Source organism: Parasteatoda tepidariorum, chromosome 7, assembly GCF_982258835.1.
Source record: "Parasteatoda tepidariorum strain Cologne lab strain chromosome 7, Ptep-v5.0, whole genome shotgun sequence".
Taxonomy (NCBI): domain Eukaryota; kingdom Metazoa; phylum Arthropoda; class Arachnida; order Araneae; family Theridiidae; genus Parasteatoda; species Parasteatoda tepidariorum.
In genome coordinates this window covers 85478527-85491061 of record NC_141761.1, presented here as the reverse complement: position 1 = coordinate 85491061, position 12535 = coordinate 85478527, and the positions used below count along the sequence as shown (strand labels likewise).

The following is a 12535-nucleotide window of genomic DNA, read 5'->3' as shown; positions in this document are numbered from 1 at the left end:
GTATTTTAATTTAATGCATGATTCGCTGTTTTATAAATTTGATTTAAAGTTATTTTCTATACCACTACATTTAAATGATTCAAATGTTCATAAAAAACACCACTTTTCCCTATTTCTCTCATGGTAAAGCTTTTATAGTGTTGGTAAAATTGCCAAAAAATCTGAGAACTTTAGTTTTTCATTACCTATCATTCTATAAAATATTTTGTTAAAAGTGTACTAGTTGGCAGCCATGTATTAGTCACTCCTTCGTTATAGAGAATCTTTCAATGACTTTCTGAATATGTTTTAAATACATGACTGCCTCTGAGATGCTCTTTACTTTTAAGTGTTGTTTTCAATGAATGTAACTATAATGAATTAAATATGTACCTGTTACGTTACTTGTGTACTTGTTACGTTACTTGTGTACTTGTTACGTTACTTGTGTACCTGTTACATTACCTGTGTACTTTACGTACCTGTACCTGTTACCATTGAGTTTTGAGAGTACCTGTTACGTGTCACTGAAATACTTATAACGTGTCATAGTTTTAAAATTACTGTCTTTAATGCCGTGTTCGTATGGTTTTAAAAAATTTTTACAAGTGATAGTAAAAATAAGATGAAAATTTGTATTTTATAGTAAGCCCCAAAATGTTTTAATAACTCAAAAAAAAAACTCCTAAATTATATATTACAGTTAATTGTACATGCCTATTTTAATGCAAAAACTTACTTTTTCTGAAGCAACATATAAATGTTACAGTGCATTTGATTTATCGTGCAAAAAGATTTCCTGAAATCAAATTTCCCAAAATTCTGAGAATTAGAACAGTAACATAATTATATTTCATAGTACTTTTAATCACTTAAAGAAATGAAAGATGAAACGACACAATACGACAAGAAGTGAAAAGTAAATTTTGAAACAGATGGTGGAATGTCAACTTATTCCACTTAATAAGCAATAATTTTCAAGTGGTAGCAAAATTTATCTTTCAACATTTAACTTTTACTTTGGTCTGTAGTTTTTATCGTTGATATAATTTTCAAATTTAAAGATTTCATTAAAATTTGCTATTTTACATTCTATGGCTTTATCGAAAAAATCTGCGTTTAGCTTCTATATATGCTGTGATAGAGTTGGTATTTTGAGGTCTGTATGTATATTAATATTCCGGATGAACCATCCTGCACAGGTTATATAAATTCTGAAAAAAGTGATGAATTATATAAGCCTACGAATTGTTTAGAAATAGTGGTGGATAGAAATCTACTAAATTGAATTTATTAAACCAAGAATCACAATTGATGCACTACCACTTGAAAATATTTATTCGCTGTCAATAGCAAGTTGGCATCTCTGCGTATATAAATAAAATTATTTTTGTGAATTCGATATTGTAAGAATTTCTTCAAACCATTTCAGTAACGATAATAATATAAAAAAAATTGAAAATTTATTCGAATTATGTGTTTCTAATAATCTTGGTTTCGCCGGTCACCGGTGACTCCCGTGGCGCTATGAACAAACTCAGTGCCGGTCACCGGTGACCCTATGACATTTAACGTATTAATGCCGTTTATTGTCAGCGTGTCAAAAAGAATTTTATTGCATTAAACATACCCATATTGATAAGACCACTATGCTATTTTCCTTGATTAATATGCACCCGTTAAAATGCCACATACCTGTTTCTTCCACTAATCTCTTTATTTTATAGTTCCCAAGATCAGAAAAAAAAGCCTTCATTGCTAACTTTGCAAAAAAACTTGATAACTTCCAGTATTGGCTACCACTTTAGTCTTAAAAAAAGTCGCAGAATTTTATATCAAAATTAAAAAATATATATTTTGTATTTTGGTAAAGTCGGATATATTGTTTCTCCACAATACGTTTTAAAAATGAAGCGATTGATTTAATATTCTCTATCTTTTTTTAAATCACTTAAGAATTACTCAATTATTGGTGCGTCCCCAAAGAAAAAAATGCGTTCCAAATAAACCACATTTAATACTTTTTTTTTTTTAATATTGAGAAGGATTTCACATTAGTGTGCGACGACTGAACTTAACTTAATCGTAACAGCGACAGTTACGATCAGTAACTGTCTCTGTCATTTACCAGAAGAATCCTAACCGCCATTGTAGAATGACGCACTGCTCTTGTTTTCATATTTTCCCTTTTTATACTTAATAATTAAATGTAAAATAAATACTAATTAAATGTAAACTCAATCCATCTCCTGAACACAACCAACCACCACAAGTGTCTCGGAATTACTTTTTAAGTAAGGAAAAACAAAAACTTTTCTGAAAACAGATAAATCACGGTTCTTCTGATTTATCAGCGCCCAGCGTCGTTATCGGAAAACAAGCCAAAAAAAAAAAAAAAAAAAAAAGGGTAAAGAGTGGTAGAAATTCTGGTTAAGCGAAACAGCTTTACTCATACTCATATGTGGTAGTTATCTTAGCATCAGCCCCGCGAGAGCTCTAAGAAACAGCTTTATTCTCTCTATCCACCATAGTATGTTAAGGTGAACAAATTTGTTATGGTACGAAATCATAGAGTAAATATTTTTAAATCTGATGGGGTCGCTATAAGCAGGGATGCCACAGGCGACCCTTTATGGACCCTCTACGTACAAAGTGGTAGAAACTCAATTCATTTTTGTTTATTTATTATCTCTTTATTCAATAGTAACTACCATTATGACTTACATTTCAAATTATTCATACTTTGGGCAAAACTTTTTAATAGCAACGTGAAAAAAATATGCTAAAAAAGGTAGCTACTTCTAGTTTCTCTTAATGAAAATTTGAATTTTATTAGTCACTACTTTTTGCAATTTTAGTCGCCTATGGCAATCCTGCTAAGAACGGAAAACAATCACTTTAAACGGTCTACTGTTTTATGAATAGGGTCAGTTTTAATGGCACCACAATATAAAAATTCGGGTGTTATGGAGTAAAATATATTTCAACAGAAGTGCAAACGTTTTATAAAGTTACTGGAACTACTTTGCCGCATTTCAAATTTAAAAATCATTCCAAATTTTTTATAATTTAGATATGTTTTTTGAAATCACGGATATGTAAAAGTATTTGGGTTGATACAATTTGAAAAAAATCAGTAAATAGTTGCTAAGGTTTCTTAAAGGCTACTTAAAATGTTTAAATTTAACTACCACTTGAACATTTCAAAAACAGTCCTCAGATTTATTTATTTATTTATAAATTTTTTTCATCATCAACCAGCATCCAAAACTCAAGTCACCCATAGTTTAGAGCAAGCTGCTTCGTTTCCTATTCCATTATTATTATTTATTCAAGCAAAGTGCTTGAATCCTCCTGACAATCTGCTAACATCAACAAAACCAAACAAAATGACAAATACTCCACGATGAATGGGATAGGGGCTGCTTCGCGCCCCAGATCCAAAAACAAGACAAGATTATATATTTTTTTTCTCCCTTCAAACATATTTTAATAAATTAGACTTGAAATAACTTCCACTACAAGATGTAATAATTATAGAAGGTATATAAAAAGGTTGTATGTAAAAGTTATTATTGTCTTTTATACTGTTTCGTTGGAATTATTAATCCCTGGGACTGATGATTCAGAAAAGCATTCGTATAAAATCAGCATCAAGTTGTAATTAAATAAAAAAAAGGTAATCGTTGCTTATTTGACAGACTTTCTTTGCTTTTACTTTAATTATTGTTTGTTTAATCATATATATAATCGATGTTAATTCAAAGTATAAGTAAATAATTTTATTTTGAACTAAAGTAATGGTGAATTAAATAAATCAAACAATTATAACTCCGCCCACAAATAAACTGCTAAAGAAATACTTTGATTACCAGTTTTATCTTTTCACCCTGATTGATATGGTTTTATGCTGGCACGTATTTGTGACAGTCGGCGCGAAAGGGTTAAGTTTTCTGCTTTAGTTGGAAAAAATATTTCTATGTCTTTTGACGACCACTAGGGAAAATATTTTCTGAAACTACGCAAATCATGCAATAGTTGGAGAGTATGTGTGCTAATGTATGTCTTTGTATTTTTATTTATTTAGATCTTTTGAAATAAAATCATCTTTCAATTTAAAATAACAATTAATTCTATTATATAAGTCAAATTATAATCAGTCTATGCGTCTTGTAACAACAAAAATTATGCTGTCTCATAATTTTGAAGTCAAATCGCTCAATTTAGGAAAAATAAACTTACTGGGGTTTTTTGATTGTCTAATATAAAATTACTAGTCAACATTTCAAATATTAGTGAATAAGCAATTAAACATTTATCAGTTAACGATTTACCAATTTTTACGTCCTTAAAAGTTTAAAAAGTAGTAGCAAAATTATTTCTGACTCTTTGTAACTAAAGGACCCCTTAAAATAATTCTAGTCTATTGATCTATATTCAGAATGGAATGTAATATCTAGAAGTTTTCTTTATTTTTCGATGAAATTGCAGCTAAAAATGAGAAATGTAGTTAATTTAGTTTTAAATTGAACAATGATTTTTTTTCTCCTTCTTATATTATTGAAATAAAACGAACTACGTACACAAAATTCTGATTTATCAGATTATTTAAATAGCCTAATATATAAGTTCCAACTTGTACACGTTTTAGAAATAATTTTACCAGTGTGGCAAAATTTATGCTTTTATATTTTATTCTTGGTTTGACTGTTGTGATTAAAAAATATTTAGATAATTTAATGAAAAATAAAATTTGCGAAAATCGTAATAAATGTAATGTATATAAAAGAATTTTGTAAATTTTCAATAAGTCATAAAGATTTTACAACACTTAATATCACCTTCGCTGCGAATCGGATCTGACAATCCGATATAACTTTACCGTTTTTAAAGCACAAAGAATTAAATAAAAAAATTAATTAAAAAAAAATTTGTTTTTGCCCTGCCCTAACTGGGCAAATAAAATTGCCGCATAAACTGCCGCAAATAAAATTTGCGAAAATCGTAATAACTGTAATATATATAAAAGAATTTTGTCACTTTTCAATAAGACATAAAGATTTTCCAACGTTTAATATCACCTTCGCTGAGAATCGGATCTGACAATTCGACATAACTTTACCGTTTTTAAAGCACAAAGTATAAATTAAAAAATTAATAATTAAAAAAAAAAAGTGTTTTTGCCTTGCCCTAACTGCAGCGTTCCTCGCAAACTTAAACAAAATCGCTAACTTAGTTTTCAAAAACAAATTGGATTAGTTTTGTTTTCAGAACACCACACCGTCTGCAACAGAAACTGTTTCCATTGACGACAGCCGACGGAAATGAATCAGTCTTAAGTAAATAAACAAATAAAAACTGAGAGAAAGGTATGACCTTCCCCCTTCCCCTTCTAATTGTCGAGCCCTTGCGGGAAAATTTTCTAACTTCTCGTTTCCTGATCAGCAATTATTTATTCTTCTATATACACTCAGGCATCTGAACTTCTAATCGTAAGAAAGTATGATGGCTTAAATTTTTATTTATTTATGTTTACGTTTCTTCAGAGATGACTTAAAAATGTTAGGTTTTATTAATAAATAAATAAAATGAATTGAATATTATAATTAGTTCCTTTTGTGTCTGGAAATTTTGTTAAAATATAAACTTCTTTCTAAAAAAAAATTACCTTGAATTATGTATTTGTGGAATTTTTTTTCTACACCAGCTAAGAGGACAATATCACCTATTCTGGTTTGTTTTCACTCTCAGTTTCTTATAAACAAAGACAAACATCCGTTGACTAATGGGGTAAAGTGGAATTTACTGGATATGAAAAAACTGTAATTTATACATTATTATTAAATTTTACTGTTATTATTTGAGTAAAATAAAACAGAAAAATTAAAGACGAGTATTATCTCTCTTTTAAATATAAATTTGGAAGAAAAGTCAATTTAATACAAACGCTTTTATACTAACACTATGTAAACATTCATTTACAACAGCAGCAACCAAATTTTTCTACCACTTTAGTTTTAGTTTTAATGCATAAATTTTAATTTTTAAGATTTAAAAAAAAAATTGCTTTACCTACCACAAGAAATAAGTTATTAAAATATATCTATATTAGATATATTAGTATGGGAGTTATAAGTTAGAACTCCATTTGATCCCCAAACTTTAATTTTGTCATGTATGTTTCTAAGTTTAAATTCAGGATGAATGGGAAAAGGGTCGTAAGGCCTCAGACTCCCAGTTCCACTACAACGAACGAACGAATGGGAGTTATAAGTTATGCTATTAAATGTTTTGAAAGCAGCTTGGCGTTTAGAAATTTCTTCGCAATTTAATTATTAATTTACTAACATTTATATTATACCAAACAGGTAACTATGTATTTGTAACTGAAGACAAATCGTTGTGTTTTTAAACTAAAGTGGTAGCTAAAAAAGAGAAATAAGGAATTAGCTTAAGTAAAAATTTTACCTGTTAATAAGTAGTGGTAGTCACGTTGAAAATTAACAATTATTAATATTAGGTTTACAACCACTTGAAAAATTTTTGGGGAGCATAGGGAGCCCAGGATCTGCTACTTTCTTCGAAACCATTAGGAGTCAACATTTTTCATGAACTTTTTTAAAGAGAAAAAAATTGATAGCTAAACTTTTTCACTTTTAAAATTTATCTTTGAAAAACTAGACATTCGTGTTTACCAAAATATATTAAGAAAGCAAACATCTGTATTATGATCTGAAAAATAGGACACTGCATCATTTTAATACTTAAGTGGTAGTTAACTCTAGAGAATATAAAATTACTGTAAGCATTACACTAATTTTAAACCTATTAACTTTCAATCTTTTCAAAAACTTTTTTCCCTGTAGTAAGAAAATACCCTTTCAAGCTAGCATTTCATTAAAATTTATTCAGCACCTAAACACATTTTCAGAGAGTTACCAGGCCTACTGTATATAAATATTTAAATTTAAGGTAGTCAAAATAATTTTAAATCACATTTATTCAAGTAAGAATAAAGGGTGAATGTATAAATTATGCTACCACATTAAATAGTAAAATAAAGCCTTCCGAGAAATAGGCAGGTATGCTACCCCATTTTTTGCGCCTTCTCTACAACACAGTCGGAAATGGATTAAACGGATAATGGGTTTTCAGTAGACAATAAATAAATTAGACAAAAACTTACCTGAAAGCTACCAAAACAGCTGCCGCCAGGTAATGTGACATAGCAGACGTATGGAGGGTTCGTAGATGGCATAGATTCATATATCACAAGTGCGCCATTCTTGAGATCAGCCCCCCTGGCCAGTTTCATCTGCCAGAATTCTTGTAAAGCTTCTACCACATTCACTGCGAAAAGAGAATAATTTTCATCAATACAACCGAAGAGTAGGATCTTGAAGTGAAGAAATGTCATTAACTTGAAATGAGAAAATGACACTAAATAAAATTAAAATTGTTTGCGAAAAATCATGTACTTTCTATAACATTTTAAAGTCAAAGAAGGCAACCTCTAAGAACAATCAACCTTCATTAACAACCATTTTACTCTAGAACCATTTTACCGCTCGGGAACACCTGAGAGGTTTCACTGTACACTCACCAAGTTACATAATACAAATATTCAATGTGTCCTGTCTTGGTCAAATGACACACAGGGGTTGGACAAAAATGTGGAAACAATTCCTAACTAGCTCGATCTAAACAAAATTTCTTTTAGCAGCTATTTTTTTTACGTGGCAAAACTGTTCATACAACTTGAAACATCCTGCTTGAAGTTCGTAGAAAAGATGTTACTTCTACTGAAGCAAAATTCGGATCGACCAAAATGAGGAAAGAAAGTTAATAACTCCGTTTCTAGTTTTACTACCAGTAATTTAGAAATCCTAGGATTGCGATATTTATCTAAGAAAGCTTTTAATATTATTGTTGTGTTAGATTAAAAATTGAAGAAAAAAAAAGCTCTTAACCTTCTACGCTCATTTTAGTCTATAAATTTCGCATGAGTAAAAAGAGCAACATTTCTGAAAATGTTCAGCATGATTTTTCAATATGTGCCGACAGTTTTGCCACCTTCCAAAGCTTTTACTGCAAAAAGAAAGATTGTGCACATGGAGTTGGTATAGAAGTGTTTCCATATTTTTGTTCAAACCCAGTAACATCCCAATGGTAAACCAATTCCGTTTACACATTCGGTGGCATGTTTGATGTTTCGACCCATATTCATCAATGCTCTTTGGGAATATCCGTATAAGTTGGCAACGATTGTAGTAAAACTTAAAATTAATCATATAATTTCAACATTCCATTCAAAAAATTGACATCATTAGTTTATTTTTAAAGTCTCTGTTGTTTGGCATTGTTTTACTATGAAATTTGTTGCATTATTTAGTAGATGGGTTTTCTAAAACATGATACATTGTCCCTAGATGGCAACCAACTTTACGACAAACGCTGCATTTTTTTTTTTTGATCGACACTATTAGGTTGACTAGTTAAACATTATTGCTACAAAGCAGAAATGTTACACTGCCAATATTATTTTTTTAAAGATTAAATAAAGGCACGCATAAGTCTTTATAAACAAAATATACATATATTATTTCTTAGCTTTTATTGCAAATCTAGTTTAGGAATTTTTATTTTTTGTTTGATAAGGTTCTCAAACGCAACTTCTTTTTAATGATGATAGGCAGAGTTTTTAAATTAAATTTCGATATAAAAGAGGTGTTTATGTAAACTTATTGCAAACCACTTAGTGTGTTTATTAGGAAAGTTAAATTTAATATTGTTTCAAGCCTACATGGTTTATTTGCTAATCATTTATAAACTTTTTGAGGGTTTTGTGATAAAGGTTGCTGCCATATATATATATATATATATATATATATATATATATATATATATATATATATATATATATATATATATATATATATATATATATTACAAAAAGAAAAGACTTGAAATGAAATACCACAGTGCGAGTCACCAGATGAAATAACTCAAGACTGATGCAGTGGGATTCCCATGACATCGAACTAACCGTGTAAAGGATCCGCCGTGTTTCCCCTCCATGTAACGTAAATGTTTGTTAGTTTCGTTCGAAAAGTTCACCCCGAAGGTGAGTTGTCATAATTCTCGAGGCAAGAGTACTCATAAAATAAAATAGTACCCTATCTAAGTCACCAATTAATATATAGCTTTCTTTAATGATAGTTACACATGTAGAAGAGTATGTTAGTCAATAATGAATATTGCAAAAAAAAAGAGTTAGAAACATTAGAAGAATAGTGGTTGGATACAATGGCTAAATGCTGGCACCACTTTTAGAATAATTCCGCTGTCAGATCCGCCTTCGCAGCCCCCTCACCGAAATTGAAGCAGAAGAAAAAAAGTTTCATATCAATGTATTTTGTTCTAATCATAGCCCGAAGAAATAAAGCAGACGCTCTTCAGTGATGAATGATGTGCAGTTTTTGTGTTTTACTCTTATTTACAAGATCCTTCAAACCAACATAATAGAATAGTAAGAGGACGGACACTCCCTCTTTTATCTCCAGCGGAGGTTCGAAACCTGCCTGTATTTCACCGATTCTCTGGGAAAGATTACAAAAGAAATAAATAATTATAAAAGAGGGCCCTTCGTATACGTGATCTGATTACAGAGAGCTGTTGATGACCGAGTCATATGATTCCTTTTGTTACGCCAACTTGATATTCTTTTTTTTATTTCTTATATTAAATAGCAAGACTCAACAATAAAAAATTCAGAGTTTCCATTGGTTCCCAAAGAAATTACAAATAAAGCAAACTGTTTACTTTAACCATGCTTTTCTTGGCTTGTCGGTCAGGTTTATGGATAAAAGACAGGTTAAAGAGCGGAAATGTTTTACCATAGTAATTTTTTATTTTATATTATTTTTATAACTGGCATTGAACAGAAAACCAAATTCTGAGTTTACGACTACCAATGTTCAACTTCGTAGCCTTGTAATTTTGAACCCAATCCAGAAGATAAGGGAGCTCCTGGATCAAGTATCTCCTTCAAGTAGCTAAGACAAGAAAACTCCTTCATTGAGACAAACTAGTCTTATCCTGGAGGATCTTTTGATGGAACAAACCCGCATTTGAGTTACATGAAGTGCAAAACGACAAAAAAATCTCCCAGGGTTAAGGAATTTTAATCCATCTATCCGTCTAACATTGACGATATTTTACGTCAGCGTTGAAGTCGGTGCGTACCGGGAGCAGAATTCGTATCAACCAGCCACCGCTCGAATTCGAACATGTATCACCACAGTGAGAGGCGAACTCTTTATACTGTGAGCCACCGTGATTCTACCATTCTAACTTGACACAATTATAACTGCAACAATTGTTTTAGAATTGTAATTTTGCTTACTTGATGGACATAACGTTTGAATCCAGGCACGCAGCCGGGTTGCAATATTTAGGGAGGGGTGCAAATATTTTTTTTTCTCGAAAATTTCTGATTATTTATTCTATGTGAATCGCATCTAAATATATGCCAGAAGCTAGTTATGCAGCGAAATAAATCGAAAAACGAAACTGGAATCTCCATTTCACAATCATTCTTATTACAACTGATTCTTTTTAATACGATTTCCTCTAAATAAAAGTATTGAACTTTTTACACCAATAATAAAAACAAATTTATAATTTATTAAATTGTTGTATTTTGCAGAATTTTTTAATGATTAATGGATAATAATTTCACAGGGATTAACGTCTTATGCAAAGGTCGCAGCCTCTTACTATATTAAAACAGTTTTAAGAAAAGTAGGGGAGAGTGGGGTCAATTGTAACAGGGTACGATTGTAACAGAGCAAAAATTTCGAGTGTCGGGTTCTAGATTTGGTTCCTAGGTGGCGCACAAGGTGTATTTAATAAATCTACATGTACACCCCTGATGGCAACCATTTTTATGTACTTTTGAAAGAGTTACATCACAAAAGATATTTTCACGCCACGCAAGTACTTTTTTTGGTATTAGAATATTATATTGTAACAAAGTAATTTTGTTTAAACAAATAAAAATTAGTAACCGAATATGTAAGTGGACACTTTAATTAACATTTCAATAAAAAAAAAGATTAGTTTTGCTTAGAAAAGATTAGTTGTTAATTAACTAGCATTGTTTATAACAAATGAAGCTGAAATGGCGTCTTGGGGACAATTGTAACAATAAGTAAAGGGACGATTGTAACAGCTGAAAATAAATAATCTTATGTTTACAAACCATTACTTAACTCTTTAAGAACCACCAATAGTTTCCTATATCATTTATATTATGTTGCATGTGCATTATTTTATTTGTCACCTTTCACAGCATAAATTAAAATTTTTAACCCCTTAAAGTTAAAAGTTTAACCCTTTAGGTTTCTGCTCATTATTATTTTTACTCCTAAAATATCACTACTATTTTGATCAATAAAAAAATATATCACAACTATAATAATATGTATAATTAACTATGTTTTAGTTGAATTTATGAACTGTTACAATTGACCCCGTAAGTGGGGACAATTGTAACAACTGCACGATTGTCAAAAATTGTTAATAACTAATATAATAATATTTAAAATCAGGTATTTATTTTTTTTTCTAGTAGAGGATAGTCTACTTTACTCGTCTGTCAATTAATATTAATAATATATTGGATTTTTTGTTAGTTAAAAATAGTTAAGTAAAAAATGTTACAATTGACCCCACTCTCCCCTACTGTTCAGATATCACGAGATCTTCTTCCGACTGTCTGGTTGTTAGATTTGAAGTTCTTGCGGGATATCTGGCCCAGTTATGAGTTTGTTTTTGGTGCATATACTTTAGCTAAAAATGACTAAAATAGGAAAAAAGTAGAGTTTACACTTCGAAATGAAAACCTAAAAGAACTGCTATAAATGATGAAAATGGTTATTAGGGAAACACACTTGAAATCACGGTTTTTATTTTAAAAAATTCTGTTGTTTTTTTTTAAATAAAATTCTATATTGATTTATACATGGATGAGTTTGGTAAGAAACCAAAAAAAAATTGAAAATAGAAATCCAGAAATATAATGTTAAAAAAGCAATTTTTGAACAATTAAAAAAATACCTGAAATTTAAGCAAGAAAAAAGTGTAGGCAAGAAACATTTAACTAACTACGGAATGTTATCAACGTTTTAATAAAAATATTGATGCGAGATTTTATTTATTTATTTTAATTTGTGTGAAGATGAATCTCAATATGTTTTTAAATCACGCAAATACGAATCTCGACATTTAATTTTAAAATTCCGTAAATACGATCTCGATGTCAGGTTTTAAAATAGCGTGATTATGAATCTTGATGTTTGATTTTTAAATCGCATTATTTTATGCTTCGTTTTAAAATTGTGCGAATATGCATTCCGATGCATATTTTTTAAGTCACTTAAACACGAATCATAATAGTGGTTTTTTAATCGCGTGAATACGAAACGCAATATTTGATTTTAAAATCGTGGAGACACGAAGCGTGATTTTAAATCGCGTAAATGGAAACCGCGAT

At 30.1% G+C, this 12535-nt stretch overlaps 1 protein-coding gene across 1 annotated transcript in view; it reads right to left on the bottom strand.

Annotated features, from left to right (window-relative positions):
• Window positions 1–12535, bottom strand: part of lft (Limb expression 1 family member lowfat) — a 190171-nt gene that overhangs the window by 48413 nt on the left and 129223 nt on the right. The window contains exon 2 of the mRNA XM_021144480.4: window positions 7166–7329. Coding sequence (XP_021000139.1) covers window positions 7166–7329 — 164 coding nt within the window. The remainder of the gene's footprint in view (window positions 1–7165; window positions 7330–12535) is intronic.